Source organism: Diadema antillarum, unplaced genomic scaffold, assembly GCF_040938485.1.
Source record: "Diadema antillarum isolate AM-2024a unplaced genomic scaffold, OU_Dant_1.0 seq00001588_RagTag, whole genome shotgun sequence".
Classification (NCBI taxonomy): Eukaryota; Metazoa; Echinodermata; class Echinoidea; order Diadematoida; family Diadematidae; genus Diadema; species Diadema antillarum.
The window spans coordinates 216,258-236,203 of NW_027272305.1; the positions used below are offsets into that span (position 1 = coordinate 216,258).

The following is a 19,946-nucleotide window of genomic DNA, read 5'->3' on the forward strand; positions in this document are numbered from 1 at the left end:
ATTTTTATGTGCGGTGTCCATCTTTAAGTTTCTTCCCTGAGTGTTTGCTAGATACATTTTCACTATTAATATATTTTCAAAGACATGCAAGCCAGATTGAAGAGCAACACATCGTATAACTGACACCGCAGATTGTTGATCTGACCGCCCTCCACTGTTAAACCGGCTTCAAAATGAGACAAGGTTCTCGCTGTCTGGCAACTCCAGTTTAACCAGGTCGGGTTCATACACCTCCCTGCAATCCCGGGTCCCGCATAGACAAAGAATTTCTGAAGAATAACAGCCAACCAGGATCTATAGCATTCCAGAATAGATGACCACAGAAAGCAAAACTATAGAACTCACGTGAGGAAGAGCGAGAAAAAAAAAAACACGAAACAAAACGCTACAATGATGGCGACTGCTATAAGAGAGTGCAAAGGGAAACACATCTTTGTTTTTCATTTTTATTGAGCGTATAGTGTACAAGTGCATGAGGTTCTGATTTCTCTTTCTATAACAAAGCAACCTAAAAAAAAGTCTATCAACATTAGTAACATCTACATTTTTTTTTTTTTTGGGGGGGGGGGGGTAGGGTGGCACTCAAAAGGTTTGAGGTCATAACTATATACAACCAACAATGAATCAAAATGCCATATTATGACACGTTATATTACCAAGGCATGCGCGTTGATTTCACTGCACAAGATGTAAAGATTTACTTGGGCAGGTCAACTCGGACAGTCGGGAGGTTCAGGATGATTATAAGTGCAACTAGGCAACACAGTTATCTCAGCACAAGGCAATCCGCGAGTACATTCCACCGTTGTGTTTGTGAACTATCGCTGGGATAGTACGTTTTGACCGTTCCACGGAATTAATCTTGTACGTGATTCATCTTAACGGACATCACGACACAGTCTTTCCCGAAACGAAGATTTTTTTTTTTTCACTTTGGGAAAATTTGGACTCAGAAAGGAAGTGGCTACCTGTTATATCATTATTTTTTTGAATGATTCTCAAAAGACGGCTTTTGAATTTGCCATATTCACACAAACTAATGTTTTAAAGCAATATTATTTTGCTTCTTTTTGTTTTTCGCCGCGCGTATATAGGATATTAGCCATAATTCACAAGTGCTCAGTAGTCACGCATTATAGTGAAAGCTAGCATTTCAAATTATTATTTGATATCTTTAGCTACTACTGTTATCATAATTAAAGTTAATTCCACTTGGATTTTCTATTTTGCAAGATTACAATAACTTTTTTTTGTCGAGTTTTAATACCTTGTCAAGGCACAAATCCCTCTTCTATTTGAAATCCATGCATAAGAGGGTATACGTGGGAGGAGAGTATAGAGTATGGAGAGAAAGATGGGTGGGAGGAGAGGGAAGGGGAGAGAGGAAACAGACGAAGGGGTACTTAGTAATACGCAAGGAATCTATCATCAAGTTGACACAAAGTATCTGTCAATGGAGGGGGAAATCTCACTATTCTTTAGACGGAAGAAGAAACTGGATAACAACAAGTGAATCAATTTTAAGATGTTCTTGAGCTATTGATCCAATCCATTTTTTTTTTGTAGCCCCATTTTCTACTGCTCGACTTTCCGATTTACTTTTTAGAACGGAACGGAACACTATACAATTAATGTGACACTTACGCGGTTAGTCGGTTTATTGTATTGGGTTCAGACCACGATATTCCATGACTATGGATAAGGCCCAAGTTGTCTTTCCTTATGTCTAAAAAAAACCATATTGGTCTGTCACAAATACATGTATAGAATTTGACCGCGAATGGGTTAAGCCCCATTTTTAAACATTCTGAAGTAAGTCCGCCATCAGATAGAGCAAAATAAAACCCGTCCAATGACACCTCACTTGTTGCATAACAAGGTGTATTCCCGAAGTTGTGATGAGAAATATCAGTAGGCCGATATATCCACATAATTATTATGCTTGTGCCGAATCTCTCCTCATAGCTCAGTTACACATACAAGAGCATTGTTTGATGTAGGTCGCAACATTCAAGCTGCAAAGTGTGTAAATTATCTAGGGTGACGTAAATTTTATACCATTTTTTCTTCTATTGTTAATGGTTTTCTTTTTGTTTCATACTTAATAGTATAGTTTATGAATAGACCCTAGTTTTATCAATCTTTCGATGAAATGTCCAGGTATGACACTCCTTTCAACCACAGCTAAAGAAGGAACTACAACGAGTCGTGAAACCGTTTTATTTGTGATCTCATGTTACGTCCAGTTTACTGCATTAAACACAATATGTGATTTTATCAATTTTAATAACATTTTATTTTTGTTGGGGAAAATCAGACAATGTGTACGTCAAGTACTACTACTGCAGAGGAGATGTCGTAGAGTGCCAGACGCCCTCTATCACCAGAACAGAAAAGAGCCACAAGGACTGGTGCTCCTATCACCTTGTACAGAGGTAAGGCGAATGAAGACCATTGTGGAAGAATAAACTGAGAACAACCATGTAAACAAAAACGTGCCCGTCCCCTTTTCAGCCACCGTGTGATGTACTCGCTCACCGCATGCATGCCGTATGTGCACGCGTGAGTACTGTACCTTGAGCCGAGAGTCTGGCTGTACGAAATGCTTGTGTGTCACGCTCATCGGCGTACAGTACTTCTAAAAGCTTCTCTTTGGTGGATTTACGAAGTTCCTTTAATGCCTTTTGGAATATCGAAGGATCGTGCCGTTTGTTAGATGCCTTGGCAGAAGGAGTATTATTGACGAGTTTTTTTGGACTATCCATCATGGAAGAGAGACGAAAGTCGCTTCCAGCCGCTTCGGCCGAAACAGGCGAGGCTGTGGCGTACTCGGCGCCCAACTCCGCTGGCCCAGCGGTGAAGTCCTTTCCCGTTATCAACGAAGATTCTGCCTGTTCAGGTGCTTCAGCCACCGCTGCTGCTGCTACTTCGACAGACGACCAAATACCCGAAGTGAATGTTGGAGGAGGAGAAGAGATCCCAAGCCTTAATGGAATACCGATGCCTTTATCTCCAGACACCCCTGTTGTCTCTGGTCCTGGTCCTATTCTAGTAGGAGACCAGCCGTCGGAGGAGATCCAACAAATTTTGGCCGTTGTGGCGGACGCCAACGTATCGGCGAGTGCCGCTACCGCGTCCTCCTCTGGGGGCGAGGGTACGTCCGCCAGTGGTGCGCCCGAGCAGGGAGGTGGGGACGAAGCTGATGGCTCGGGGGAAACCATAGATTTTCGCTTCACCAACACGTTGGCCCTCGATCGCTTTGCTCACTTCACCATCAAGAAGCAGACAAGTTACAGGTGAGTGGAGAAAAGTTTGAGGTAAATTTAGTAGGAGTGCAGCTCAGTGCATTAGCCATTAGAAAAAAACAAAACAAAACAAAACAAAACATTTAGCCTATAAGCTTCTCAAGGCTTTTTGCAGTGCCAGTGGTGACGTGAGTGATACAAGACTTGCCTGTATCACAAACTATGCCTTATTTCACCTATTGATGTCACATCCTTGTTTTACCTATACAGTTAGTTTGATAGATAGTTGTCGCATCTTGGTATCTTTGTCCTATAGTATTGGGAGAAAAACATTGAAAATATGAACATCGATAGTTAGTGGAATGAAGCTACACAGGTTGTACTTGCACTTCACTGGTTGAATGTGATTGAGAATGTAACACTTCCTCAGACATCCATAACTGAAAACTTGATCTTCCATGGATTGACCCAGGGTTAGCTTACCAGGTGTGGATCCAGGAATTCTGTAAAGGGGGGCGTAACTAATATTTATGGTGCCACTTCCGGGTTTCATTTCATCTTTTTTTCCTGTTTATTTCTTTTGTTTTTAACAAAAGATGGGGGGGGGGCGTGCCCCGGTTGTACCCCCCTCTGGATCCGCCACTGCTTACTCTAGTCTATCTTTCCAGCTTAGTTCCTTGAAATGACCAACTATTTGAGGTCTATCAAAACATACACACTTTGTGTTATAAGTCGTGTCTGTGGGCTGCATGTTTTGCAAACGTCAAGATAGCTGTAATTGGACACCTATCAGCTTCCATTACGGAACCTCGTAAAACTTTATAATGGTGTGCAATTTCAGTGCATCTAGCTCTATACACAGGTTGAATTTCATGAGTACCAGATTTATTGCATTATTCAAACATGGACCTACTTCGTTGTAGGTCCATGATTCAAATGACCTCATTTCAGTCTTATTGGTACTATAGTCAAATGCAGCTACTGCTACTAGGGCTTCTACTGTGCAGTACGATACTTATTATAATTATAATGTTAATGATGTCAATAATGATAATGCTGGTAATCTTACTGATAATTATGATAACTGACAGTGATATAGTGATTATACTATATCATCATATATCACTATATCTAATATCATCATCACTAGTAGAAAGTGAAGTACACTATAATGTACAATGTCAATATGCATGGGACTTCACAGACCTATCTTACTGAATGTTGTATCTTGTATGGGCTGAAATCATCAAAATGCTACACAAAAAAATGTAGAAATGCTAAGAAATGCACGTTTTACCTGAGATTTAGAAGAAGATGCAGATTTATCACAAGATTTTACCACTCAAATTGTTTGAAATGTTCACATTTGACCTGTTACAATACAATAGGAAATTTGAGCTTCATTTACCGTTTTTCTGTTTGTTGTCCGTGCTTGGTACGAATGTGTATGGTGAATGATGGGTATGAATGCAGTGATGCATGAATAAGATATTAAAGATGTTGATAATTCCGTTCTGGAAAAAAAAAATGTCTGGAATTATAATGTGATTTTGCACCGTGCAAAAAGATAACGTTTTGTGGAGTGTTACATAGTGTTCATATGAAGAGTAATAATCATGAAATGACATAGTACAATATCAACTGTGTCAATATTGATGTCTACATCAATCTCCTGATTTTAAATCAGCATTAAAAGCATTTATGATATTAGTATAATTCTCCTATTAACATGCTTCACCCAAAGGCATACTGTACTTGAAGCAAAATGTTCACCTGAGCTGAAGAGATACATGATTATATAGGAAGGAAATGAATGATCATTTTTTCAGGTTGACATTTGCTCCTTTTCTTAAACAGTCAATCAGACAAAACAGACCCAATTTAATTAATAAAAGCAATCAAACAAACTTTTAGAAAGACAAGTTATGTGACACAGTGGATGAAGTTGTTTCACTTCACTAGTAAAATGAAGCTGAAAAAAGAAAGTCCATGGCAAACATAGTGTCCCTCTATAACTCTCATGTCATTTCAAGCACACATCCTGTGCACTGTAAAGTGTACATATTTCATGGTACTTGGTGAATGATGCACACAGACCGACCAAAAATAGGTTCCTGTTCATTTACATATGGGCAAGTCCAAGATAACACGCGCGTTACGTATGGGACATTCAGAGACTTTTATGACCTGAAAAATAGTTTTAATGGCCTTTGATCATATTGAACTTTATCATGGTGATTGATATCTAGGAGAAGTATAATCATGTAAAAAATTGAGAAAAATGACCTTCACAATTATATTCTAGAAGAGAAAATATGTGCCGTTACGTATGGGACCAGAAAAATTTTGTTTTTTTGAACATTTTTTTCAACCTCAAAACTCTCTGAAAGTATTTCATTCTACAACTTGTAACTCACTGTGATGAAAGTCACAACACTCAAGATTATCACAGGTAAGTTTCATGTCATTAGGCAAAAAGCTCTAATTACAGGTTCTAATTAAAGACAGACATGACGTGTTACGTATGGGACAGTTACGTATGGGACACTTTGTCCCCCATTCATTTAGTGTGTGGAGAACCATGTTTATAGGTATTTTGCATAATTATTGAAGTAAAATCAGTTGAAACTACTCAAACACTGATCCAGATCGTCAAGGAAACAATATTCCCCAAATATTCACCATCATAGTCATATTCAATCATATTTCTATATTTTTATGACCAACCTGAGTATGCATGCCCTCTGTCCCCCATTCGTTTAGTGTGTGGAGAACCATGTTTATGGGTATTTTGCGAAATAATTTTGCAAAATACCCATAAAACAAATTTTTGCATAATTATTGAGGTGGAATCAGTTGAAATTACTCAAATACTGATCCAGATTGTCAAGGAAACAATATCCCCCAAATATTTACCATCATAATCATATTCAATCATATTCTATAATTTTTATGACCAACCTGAGTATGTATGCCCTATTTTTATCAGGATAGTTACTACTAAAAAATTGAATAGTTTAAAGTGTTTACTTCCATTGATGAAGGGCAGTTTGCCATTTAGTTTCAATAAAAAACAACTTGACACAAGAAATATTAATCTAAATAAGCAATACCTGCTGCGTGGAATTTCAGTAATCAAGTAGATGTATGATGTCTGTCTAGCAGTCAGGTCATTGATTTGAGTCACACCTCAGTATGTTACATATACCCATAAATTTTGTTGTGGCTACTATTGAAAACCGAATAAGGACAATTTGTGTATCACTTGTAATAAAAAAAAAAATCATTTTACTTTATTTTGTTGTTGTTGATATCACAACCATTTCAAATTGGATCTCCATCAAATTAACTTTGAATTCCTCTAGTCTTAGAATTGTATGCTCTTTAGTAATTCATATTATTGGTTTCCAGTCATCTCATAAAATTTTGAAAAGTGAATCCCCATTTCTACAAAAACTATACCATCCCTTTAATGCTGATTTTCATTGTGTATTTTGCCATTTTCCGCTCCCCCTTTCTGAAACTTGTTCAGTCAAGTACATGTATTGTTTCAAGTGTCTATAACTCAAAAAGTAGCTACAAAGTTGGGATGCTTTCTTCAGGATGATTGATGTTTTGTTTACTGAGAGACCTTCCCAGCTAGCTACATGCATTCACATGCAATATATATGAGGACGTCCCATACGTAACACATTTTTCCCATACGTAACATTATTTCAATGCCTAATAAAAAATATTTCTTTTACTGTTTTTTCTTTTTTCAATGGTATTCAATTTCTTTAAAGAATAAATTAGAACTTTCCAAAAGGGCATTCAAATAACCTTAGCAATTTCAGAAAAAACCTAAAAAAATGACCTCATTTTGTTACGTATGGGACATCTCATGATAGGACACGAGCTAATTTGCATAATCATTTGCATAATCCCTAAATTTTCATACCAAGTTAAACTATTTGATGAACTTCTTATGTCCACATATTAATCAAATATCATTTGCTTTCCTTTGAATAAATATGATTTTTTATAAATGTCCCATACGTAACGCTGTGTTTTACATTTATGCAAATGAAGCCCTTGAAATTTGAATAAATTTACCTAATATCATTTTTTCCTCCATGGAAATCAAAACTTCAACTCATAAGCTTCAAAATGATACCAAATATGTCAATATTGAGCAAAGATGAAATTTTGCCTTCTGAGGGGACCTTATCTTGGACTTGCCCATATATAGACACAAGTTCTTGACAAAAAGAGGGGTCAAAGGGCATCTCCTGGGATGAAGACTCTGAGTGTGGACAAATCAGTTTACTCTGTGACTTCACTGTTGACTGACCACTCTGTTCAACTTATCTTAAATGTACATCTTAAGTGCTGATCTGGTGTATGTATTAATCAAGGTGCTGGGAAACTTAATGGTAGAACTTGGGCAATTTATTTCAAATAGTAGTCTAACAGACAGTGAGTCATACAAAAAGACTGAGAGAGAAATACAAGTCCAGATTAACATTTAAATTGGTTTGATGATCTTATCAGTAATTTGTTGGAATAATGTACAACATGTTTTTCAGCAAATCATATCAGTACCCAGGTTGAATGTTTTATTCAGAAGTTTTCAACATCCTTATGCAGTCACATTAGAGAATATTCTAAGAACAATAGCAATGCTATAATTAACACATGAATGGAACTTTCTTACATTGCCTTCTGTAATGACAGGCTTTGTTTGCACTGCATTAAAAAAAAAAAGATATACAACTGTTTATGTATTTGTTTATTGCAAGTTTAGTATTGTTGAAAAAAGACTACATGTACATGTATGCTGAGGCTTCCCCAAATGACCATTTTATTGATTCATCCATACTCAATGCTGTCTTTGTGCCTAACCTTACTAAACTTTTATTGACTTCTCAATTCTTTACCCAAGGGTGAATTTTGAAAATGAATTTTTCTTTCTTTTCATCAACAAGATGCCAATAAAATATATAACTCTCTATACCACAATAGAATTGTTTGTCTATTAGGGTTTCATGTCTTTTCTTTAAAAATCTAAGGGTACACTCAAGGAAGTAAGTCGCACCTTTAAGCACTCCTTCGCAATCAACAAACAACATGTAGATTAGAAAGACATTCCAAGAGACAATCTTTTGAGTAGTGGTGTACTGATGCTGGCATACCCCGCGTTTGTAATGGCAATAACATATGACCTCATGTCTATACCAGCCGAGGAAACCACATGGGGAATCCGAGCGAGCTTGCAAGAGTATTTATCTGGCCCCGCTTGCTGATTTCGGTTTTTGATGTGGTGCAGCTCTTTATAGTGTCTAATATCTTTTGATTCTGATATTACAAAATTATACTGAGATAAGAGAATGTTGAAATTGCACATTGTAATCATGTAGTATTGGCAATAATAATGATAATGTGTACATATAATATACAATTGTTAATTGATTAAATATGAATAGTGAATTTTTTGTATGATTTTTGTTATGATATGATACACACATGAAAATCAAATGTAGAGGCTAATATTGTAGTATGCATTTCTAAGAAGAAAATATAAAGAATGCTAATGATGTCAAGATGATGATGGTGATAGTGAAAATGGTCATTATAATCATAATTATAATCATAATCATAAAACTTAAAAATGAATAAAATAATTGCATTCATATCATTTCAGTTTTCTTTGGTGAAGGCACGAATCTCTCTTACGTGTGCTGTCTAGTATTGGGCACGTGCTCATCATCTGGACCCCCCATGCGTTCTCTGTGCCGAACTTGTAAACCGAACTTGGTTTGATGTAGGATATGATATTTCATATTCAAGTCAGGCTCATGTAGCAAGGTATTTTACCAGCTCCCCCTTATGTTCTCCTTTGATTCTCTGTACCTTTTTTGCTTCTGTTTCTTTCCCCCTCTCTTAATCTGGAGTGGGCTCCTGCTCCAGAGTTGCAGCGGGAGTGACAGGCAAGCACTTGACCCGATATTGCATCCTTGACTTCTCTGGCAATGAGGGAAACAAAATATGAATGCAGGAGTAGCTTTACTGACAGCTCATGATGTTTGTTTCGTGAAGTTTGAGATGTGCCAACTGACATTCTCGCAGATTTCCTTGTTAGCAAGCACTAGAATGCATGATGATGGTTCTCTTCAGATACTGAACTTTTTTCATGTACATTGTATGTTGCCTGGCACTCCATTTGAAATTGAATTAAAATAAATGGTTAGCATGGTGGTATAGAATACGAGGTATAAAACACAACTGGAAAGATCCAATATTTCTGCGTACAAGAGAATCCGCTGTGTTCACATGTTGTGATGGTAAAGCTCAGAGGTCTGAGATTTCCTCAATCAGAATTGGTCGAATACATGACATATGGAAGGTGAATCTATAATGCTGAACTAAATAAAAGTCCCTAAATATAAATTCTGAAGAAAAGCATAGCTAGTCTCCAAATGGGATGGATTTGGCAAATGATTCTCTCTCATTAATTGTCAATGACAACTAACTGGGGCTTGTCTTTCATAAGTTTTAGCAATTGATCCTAGTGTCAATCGTTCATTTGGCAAATATGGCTTGAATGGGAACTTGTGATCCATAACTTTTATATTGAGGTTTGAGGCCTAAAATGACATCGATTTGGGTAGAGTAGCTGTAACATACTGCCGCAAATTTCACCAACTAGACTTCAGGATTTTTCCACATATCCTGTGTATCATTCATTTTTTTATGCCTCCGCAACGAAGTGGCCGGAGGCATTATGTTTTCGGGTCGTCCGTCCGTCCGTCCGTCCGTCCGTCCGTACGTCCGTCCGTCCGTCCGTCCCGTTTTGTTTTTGTCGATATCTCAAGAACCGTGTGGTGGTTTTACATTAAACTTGGTATGAGGGTATATCCTTGGGGGATAATACTTTGTGTGGATTATAGGGTCACAGGGTCAAAGGTCAAAGGTCACAGGTTATTCTTGTGAAAAAAATTGAAATTTCATGTTTTTCTCCATATCTCGCAAATGGTTCAAGGTATCTTCATGGAACTTAGTATATATGCTTGTACCGATGGGCAGTGATTATCTAGGGAAGTTGGGGGTCATGGGTCAAAGGTCAGGGGTCAAAGGTCAAGGTCAACTCCTCAAAATATCACTACTTTCCTTAAAATGCAATATATGCCTGAAGTTTTTTTTTTTTTTAAACTTGATGTATGGCATGTATTACCCAATATATATTTTTGGGGAAGTTTCTTGCCAAAAGGTCAAAGGTCAAAAGGTAAAAGGTCAAGTGAAAGTGCTAAATTGCACTTTTTCCTCCATATCTCGGAAGTAACTCAAGGTATCATCATGAAACTTACATATCTATGCATGTTCAACCTAACAGTGATTCTCTTTGGAACTGTGAGGTCAAAGGTCAAAGGCCAGGTTTAGATAATGCTATTTTCCCATTTGATACTGAAATTATACTTTTTCTCAATACCTTGAAAATTACTCAATGCATAAACTTATAAAAGGGTCAAAAGTCAAGTAAAAATCATCAGTTCCCCAAATACCTGCACTCTGACATTTTAATCATTCATCCAATTGAACCTAGTTCTAGGAAAGTGAACATTCAGCACATTTGTGTCAAACCTGTCATTTTAATATTTTGCCAATTGTGTGAAACTGTCATCACACATTGTCAAGACATTGTACTATAGACCTATTAGGAGTTAGCTAACCATGCATTATGGCGGAGGCATATCAGTAGCCGTAGCGATATATCTAGTTGTTTTTTGTTTTTTTCAACTATATGCAGAATTTTGACTTAATTAGGACCTGTGATGCGCAGTGGCATTAATTTGCTTTTCTTATAAAAGTTAATCTATATATTGGCATAGTAGAATTTGGTAAAAGGATATGAATTGCAAAGGTAAAAAAAAAATTCTTTAAACTGAGATATTTTTGAGTTTGGAATTATTGTAAATTTAGTGTTTTAGGTAGTAGTTATGGATCACAAGTATATGACAGCATCTTTAAAGTCAAAAAGAGAACATTTCCTTGTGTTTTAAGCCTTCTTTCAAATGAACTTTACATTCAACCATTTACAATTGCCTGAAACCAATCGCTCTTTCATAGATAGATTTCCAATATATAGGATTGTAATTTGCAGTACTGTAAATATATGCTACCATATTCGCTGGTGATAAGGCTGCAATATTCTTAACAAAACAACAACAACAACAACAACAACAACAAAAAACAGTATTTTTTTTCACACTAGTTTATGTCACACGAAATGTGCAGAAATTTCCACACCACAAATATTTCCGCTTTTACAGTACCAGTAAACTGCCATGCATGCACCAGTGTCAGAGGTATCGCAGTAGCGCTATCAATACCTGTAAATCACATGTATGCTCTTTTTCACAGAAGTTTTATTCTCAAGCTATATCAACATTTCATTCACAGATGCATAATAATTCTTCACATGATATGCTCAATCATTATTTGATATCCTGACATAGAGCTTGTGTCATCATTTTGGTTTGTAGGTCTGCAAAATGAAACAACAGATTAAAAGTAACAATTAGCAAAAATACTAATGCAGTTTATTATCAAACTCTGGAAAAGTAATGAAAGTTTTGATCAGAATGAAATCCTTCTGCATTTTTTTTTTCTCTTCTAATTTGCAGAATTGGGATGTGGCTTATACGGCCCTCTGGGCTTTAAAAAATCGCCAGACTGCAATTAAATTCTGAGTTGCAGTCATCGTGAAGTGATTATATGAAACAGGACCCTGAAATTGGGTTCATGGCAGATTAGGTGGGCTCTGAAATTGGGTGACTCGAAACAACCCTCTCTGCACAAAAGCAATCTTCAAGCATGCATATCTATGGATGCGTGGGTTCAGTATGCTCTGTTCGTCTCAGTAACACTTAATCATTACTTCTGAAAAGCAAGACTATGACCCCCAAGGGAATTGAACCAGACACCCATGGGAGTACTGGCTGGACTGGAAAGTTAGTCTCATGCCTTTGAATTATTTATACTCTATTTTGTCTGCTCATCTTAAATTTGTACATTAGTGGCAATGAATGAACAGTACACGAAAAAAAAATGGAGATTCCTCACCCTATCTGCCAGCTGCCACTTCCTGTGACCTTAAACTTGTAATCATTGTGATACGATGTCCTTGATTTATCATCTGTTAACCACTACAGGAAATTGTGAGCGTTTGTGAGTTTTTCAATCTGATTGATATTTTACCCCAAATTAAATATCGTTTTGATTGAAAGCTGTTATGGATGGAACCATATTGAGAGTAGTACTTAGAAATCATAACCAAATTCACTGAGTCTTCTTACTAGTTTTAGGGCATCTCAAAATATTTACCTTGGCACAATGACTGTGCTTTTTTTTTTTTGTCTGCATGATTCTCATTGCTCATTTTGTTTGTGGTTGAAAACACAGAGAGGAAAGAAACTCAAATTTTGTTTTAAGTGTGATTTTCCATGACAGAAAGCACTTCCTCTGTCTTGGAACTGTTTGTAAAAACAGGATGCTCATTGTATATGTTGAGCAGAGTGCTAGAACATTTCTTTTGAGAAAATGTGACACTGTAATGATGAGTATTTTCGCATGAGCAATTTTTTTTTTTCCACTGGCCTGGGTAAAATGAATTTTGTGTGTTTTTTATTCAGCAGAATCAAGGCATTTTCAAGTTGTACATAAGAAACAAGCATAAATATCACATGCTTTTATTTCCATGCTAGCTTCTAGTAGCATGAAATGCACAAACATTTCAACACCGTGAAAATTTCTACTTTTGCAGTATAACTTGCTTCATTTCATGTGTAATTCTCTGGGATCTGATAGGTATGATGCAAGGTGGTGAAGATGGTTATGTACGTAAATACCATCTTTTAAAACCTCTGATGAGTATTTGTATACATTCATTGGTATATGATGATATGGTATATTTCTGTTTCCTACCAAAGAGAATGGCTACATGAAATTGTTAATTTCTTCTAGATTTATTTCAAATTTATTCTGATCTCTTACTGTATGTTTACTGCCTAACAGTCCAATTTACTTTGTGTGAGGTGGTCACCATAAAAAAAGAGAATAACAATTCTGATAGCAAATTTGGTTATGATACATACAATGCGTATCAGATGAAGGAACTGCTTTTAAAAATAAAGGAATATCATAGAATTACTGAAGTCACATGTGTTCAGTAGAAGAGTGTTCTTTCACATGAAATGTCCAGACCCTGGTGTAGACTTGATATTTCCTGCTTGCTACTAAGTAAAGCTCTGTGACAATTACCCTTGTTACATTCTCGTATTTGAATTTGCATATTAATTCATAGACTGATTTTATATTGTCATAAAAAAAGAGTACTCTGTTATGATGTGATTAGTTTAGTTTTGATGATGACAAAACATCCTTTGTCTTCAATTTGTTCCACAGCAAAGTATGAATTGCCTTTGTTCAGTCCTGCTGGCCTAATGCAGTCTATAGAACTACTATGATGTGATGGCAACTAAAATCTGTGGGTGCTTGCTTACTATATTATAAACTGTATTGCATACTTTTATTTTATAAAGTCTGTCAAATTGGATGAGTGGAGGGGATGGGACACTGCTTCATTTATTATCATTTAGTGTAAACAAACAGGAGGGTATTGTGGGGAAACTTTATTTTAGGATATACAGCCTGTACCAAAATCACAATGGGCACGGAAAGATATTATCATGGCTTACTCTGGCATGAAATATATATGTGTGTATTAACTGTATATATTTTGTACCCACGTAGAGCAGTATTGAGCTCTACTAGCACAGTGACACATGAACTCCCAGTGTCTTGATATCCCCATTGCACATTCTTCTTCCACCCACTGTTTTATCAGTACGCCATTTGGTAGTCTCCTTGACCAGACTGTGGTGTAGATTTTATTCGTTCCCTTACAGTAATAACAAATGTTTCATACAGGTACTTTTCAGAGAGAGTATTTGTACATCATTCAAGAAATGTTTGAAGTGTTTGACAATGTGATGTGCTCAATTATTCTTGAACTTTTTGTCAAAGCATTCTTACACAATGCGTAGTTCCAGAAACTGCTAACTCCATAAAAAGTCACTGTCATATTCATATCGATGTATTTACAAATAAAAATATATCTTTGATGTTGTACATCACTTGTAATTAATACAAAATTGCATATGATTATAATGATTCTTTAACCTTCTCGCCATTGTCATTAACAAAAATAGCTGTCTCTTTATCTAATGAGACAGTTGACAGAGGTGATACAATTAAACCTTACTTGTAAATTTCCTTTGTCCTTAACTCTATATAAATAACTTATTAGATCTACAATCTGTAATATCAATGTTATAACTTTATAATTCATACTTTCAAATCTGTCAAAATTCTCTCATTTCTCCTGAAGCAAATCATCCTGAAATATTCACGACCAATTTTGTGTCGGATATCATCAGTAGATTTCAGTTTTACAAATTACCATGCTGAGAAATTCATCTTCCTTTGTCTGGTTTAATTGCAATTTGCTTTCATTTTTTTTTTAAAGCCACATGAAGCACAGACTTGAAGCCATCTGGATCCTGTGTGTCTGTGTCTTCTCACCTCCTAGTGAAAACTGACTTTCACTCTCAGTTTCTTTATGAGTACTTTTATGGAGGAGGTGTGAAATCGCTTGGATTTTATGGTGAGACCACTCTACACAGATTAAAGACCAAGTTGATATTCAATGTTAATCTGTTTCCAAGGTGGACATGCTACACTGTTTCATAGCATACTGTCATAGATATAATGTTTTAATAAAGGATATATGATGTGCATTTATGTAGAATATATATTTTTTTGATATGAAAAATAATGTCATGAATGAAAAACATATCTCTTTCAAAATCATAGGAACAAATCGGCAGGTGAATGTAATTTTACAACAGTTCAGTAGACTTAATGTTAGTCCAATTGGTACTGTGTGAAACTGGGGAACTTATGCTTGACAAGGAAGATAGTTTTAATCATGAATCCAATAACCCTGATTTGCAGAATATCAATGAGAAACCAAGGTGGACCTTTGTTTGGTAACCCACGAGGTAGGGATATTAAAGTTTGTGAATTTTTAGAAGTGTGTGAGAGGGAAATTATGATTTAAGATTAATCTTGAGTAACTTTAACAGAATTATTACTTATTCTTGATTATTGATTGATTGATTCTGATACAAAGTGTGAAGGACACTCATAGGGCTTGCTGTAGTTGGTCACTAATCTCAAGGGGATAGCAAGTTGACTCTGTAAGATCCATTTTCCATTCCATTTGTTTCGTTTTATTTCATTTCCAACAATACAAAACATTTCTACACAAAATAACACAATATCATTACAATGCAATAACAAAGAAAGATACTGTGAATTAAACAATGCTACACTTCACTTTCTGATGATATTAAATTGAAATTAAACTGCTGGAAATGGAGGAGATGTGCTGAAAAGCCAAGCTTGTATTTTGCAGTCTCCTCATGGATAATAACGGATTACTGAACAGAACTAACAACACCACGCAAGGAGATCGTGATGCAGTAAAGAACAAACAATGATAACATGATATTGTTGGTTTCCGATATTTAGATCAAAGAAGGTCAAGTTGTGACTTGCAGTAAACCAGCAAAAAATACCTAACCTTCCAGGTATGGGAAAGGATAGTGAAAAAATTCCCAACAGCAGAATACCAAAACTGAAAGGAACTGTATGGATATGGTGGATTTCCCATCTGCCCTCTGGAGGAGGGATTGTGGTGAAGAAATTTCCCAGAGTGTTCTAGTTCTACTGTAGATGACACCCTGTCTCACAGTCACTGCCAGGAAGTGGAGGGGTTATGCAGTCAGGAGTGACGACGACGTATACAGCATATAGGAAACTGGGTCACCGTCAAGGACAGTCAGTTACGCCTGGAGTTGAGTTCGTAGGTCAGTGAGCCGAAAATGTCGCAAAGTTTTACAATAGGCTACTTTGCTCCACTGAGTTACTTAAAAAAAAAGAAGAGATTATCATTGTCATCTTGTGTTTACGAGTGCCTAAGTTCTTTGGTGGTGTGTTTGTTTGTTTGTTTATAGATTTATTTTTAGTCATGGTCAAGGTTTGCAATCATACACTTGCAGCTTTTTTAATCATGACAACAACACTAAATTGTTGTAATCTGCTTCATATCCAATTTTCATATAATTGTTTTTTCTTGTTTTACACAAACAAAACACCCTCTGTACAGATCAACAGCTAAAATCTCTCAGTATTGTTGGGTACTTGGTTGTGTACATTGTCAATGTGATTTTCATGTGATGGGCTTCAGAGGGTTAAAGGGAGTGAAATCCTAATATATATATATATATATATACATACATATATAAATATATATATTTAATTGATTGATTGATTAAGTGAATGCAGCAACACTGGTAGCACATGTCAGTTAAAGTTTGAGGAAAATCACATAATCTATTTCAAAGTTATGAATCTTTAAAGTTTTGATGCCGCCATAGCTGGATAAGAAGACTACAATATTTTGTGACGTCATGTATGGACAGTGTTATTTTAGAGACAAGATGAAAAAAAAAAATCTACATCTTTTCACTTTTGTAGGATTATAGAAGAGTTCTTGACTTACCGTACCTCTTTCATGATAGAGGGGAGATGATTACCCTTAAGATATGTGTGTAAAGTAGAGGAAATGTGTACTTTTCATGAGATATGAGATTATATGGAATTCTCGTCATATTTTCTGAATATCCTTTTTCCTGCACTGGCATCTCAAACTGTTGCAGTCTTCTCATCCAGCAATGGAAGCACTGAAGTTAAAAATTTGGAACTTTTGAGTGGATCGTGCGATTTTCGACAAATTTCATTTGTGTTCTTCTATCCCTGCTACATCTACTCAATCTACATAATATGTGTATCAATGTGAGTAGTTCCCTTTAAGAGGGAAAGGGCCCAGCCAGAGGCTAGTGTCAGGATGGTCACCATTGTGGTGGTTTCAGTATCATAGAGATTTACCCCCTGTTCAGACGCAAGCCAGTTTATACCAAAACTTGATAAAGAAACGACGTACAAATGTATAAAGAATCATCGTATAGCCGACAGACCGTTCAGATGCTAATTTCGACCATACCGGAAAAATGTCGTATAGATGTGCAGTTTCTCACTGCGCATGTTGTTATGGTCGTGAGTGACAGGTACAAGGTCACCTTTCGTGCTCGCTCCCATTAATACATTCAGATGCACAATGGACACGATGGAATGCTGATTCGTTATCGAGTTCTAGTTTGAAACGATGCTCTGACCGTCGTTTCACTGTACGTCATTTCGTTAGTCAGCGTTCAGACGTATAAATTCATTTTATACAGCTGTAGCTATACCATTTTGGTATAGAGCACTATTCTAGTATAAATTTTTTGCGTCTGAACACCCTGTTAAGAATCACTTCCAAGGTGTGGATGTCAAGGGGCAGGGAGTGAAGATCCTATATCGCCCAGAGGCTCAGTCAAGCGAATTGCTTTCTCCACATGTATACCTATTTAGATATTATGAAATGTATTTTATAAACCACTATGGTGGTTTGTTGCCTATATTAAACATGTATATATTTTTTGACTACTCTTGTTTGTATCTTGATGTGAAAATTGAAACTAAAATGAAATATGAATAGATTACCAATAGCTTGAAATATAATGGCTGTCCACTATTTAAAGCATGATATGAACGCCTTACACACCAGTTTTGTCGAAGGGAAGTATGAAAGCTAGCTGTATGTAATGTAGCTCTCTCTGTGCCATGGTGGTCTGTTGCTGCGCCACTGGGTGCAGTATGCTGTGGTTGTGGTCCCAGAGTTATCGGCAGAGTACCATCTCTCCTCGATTTCCACCCACGCACCTCCTAATCAATTCACTGGGTGTTGCAATGGACAGAGTTCCACAGCTGGTCACATAGTCGCATATCATGCGGGCACGTAGACCTGAATATGTTACCCCCATGTACCACCAAAGACAAACTTCAGAGGAGATTTTACACCATAGAATTACGAAACAGCCACATAGTAATATCAGGGATATAATAATGGAAGTTATTTTGACACTGACATGTGTTACTTGTGATTTTTTTCAGCAGACTTTGTTATAAAAAATGCAAGCTCTGTAGTTGAATATTTTGTTAAGTTTAGAGTTGAAATCTATTAAATATTGATATAGCCAAATATTAAAATGACAATGTTGATGAAAATAGGATGTTGGAGATATATAGTTTATTATCAACTTCCATAATTGAAACAAGAACTATGATGAATGTGCTCCTCATTATTGCATGACAGTATGTCATAACTTGTTATTCACAGAATATATCATTTCAAATTGCCAGTGGAGGGTACATTTTCTTTGATATTGGCATTATTGCTGGAGGGAAAAGGTTCAGTAAATATTGCATAAAAAGTGTATCATAAATGTATGTTCAGCTGTATGTGAGCCATCCTTATGAGGCCTAGGCCCAAGTACTGTGTACGTCGTATATTTTGCGAGTCCGGTACTCCTCACAGATTTAACATGTGAAATCATTAACTCTGACCTTCATGTGAATGCAAAGTGCACCCATACATCATCTCCCTTCATTGCTCTACTCCACGATCACAAATTTAACTACTTGCAATATTGTCGGAAAGTCCCGATTCATAAAAAAATTGGACTTGAAAAAATATACAGCATATTATCATACTTGCCAACTCTACCGCATTTGGCGATAGACTACCGCTTTTGAATGATTTCATTAGCATTCAAGCTAGCGCTGCTCGCATAGGCATCCTGGATTCTACCGCTCTCTCAAATGAAAATGTTGGCAGGTATGTATTATACTCGCAGATATTAGCTGGTGTTCATCATGGCACTTGGGGTCTGCTATGCTATGTTGTGGAGTATGCATATCATGTACAGAATTCACATTTCTGAAATAACTATACAGTGATGTACCTACCTGCAAAACATATCAATATATCTGCTTTGAAAAGAACACACAGAAATGCCTATTGGTCTTGCAAACAATGCATTCATAAAAAGCCACCAAAGCAAGTTTCTGCAGGTATTGTGTGGATGCAAAGATAGCTGCAATATACTGTATTTGCTGTTTCCCATCTTCAACGATCTACAGTACACATATTTGAGAGAGTACGATGACATGGCCTTTTGTTGTATGCATGAACCACACCCTGCCTCCTTGTGAAAAGCTTTCCCAATAGCAGTTCAGATATGAGTTTAACACAGCAACAAGTGCAGTCACATCATTAACATTTGAAACCTTAAAGAGATGATGTATGTAAGTAGTCACTCTATGAAAGGATTCCTAGTTTAAAAAGGCTCTTCAGAATGACTTCAGTGGAATGATTGGAAGATGTGGTCGAGTTCTTATTTAACTCTTTACATGCCAGACAAATTGCTGCTCTATGAGATTTGTGAGTATTATATGGTGCAATATTGTCACTTTGGCAAGCGAAGTTCTAGGCCTAATACTGCAAAATTCACACAAAAACAGAAAAGGTGCTCTCAGCTACCAGATTATATCACACCAAGCATTGTTGTTTTGAAGGTCGCTGTAGGTAGGATTATCATGGCCATTAGTTGTTCAGACCCAGAGGAGGTTTTGTCCACTTCTTACGCTTCAATC

At 36.5% G+C, this 19,946-nt stretch overlaps 1 protein-coding gene across 5 annotated transcripts in view; it reads left to right on the top strand.

The window, feature by feature from the left end:
• Window positions 1-2,581: 2,581 nt before the first annotated feature.
• LOC139710922 (diacylglycerol kinase zeta-like) overlaps window positions 2,582-19,946 on the top strand; it is a 319,565-nt gene continuing 302,200 nt past the window's right edge. For all 5 annotated transcript variants that reach the window (XR_011709486.1, XM_071622841.1, XM_071622843.1 and 2 more), the window contains exon 1: window positions 2,582-3,296. Coding sequence is in view for 4 of the 5 variants with exons in the window: in XM_071622841.1 (XP_071478942.1) it covers window positions 2,767-3,296 (530 nt within the window). In the remaining variant the exon portion in view is untranslated. The remainder of the gene's footprint in view (window positions 3,297-19,946) is intronic.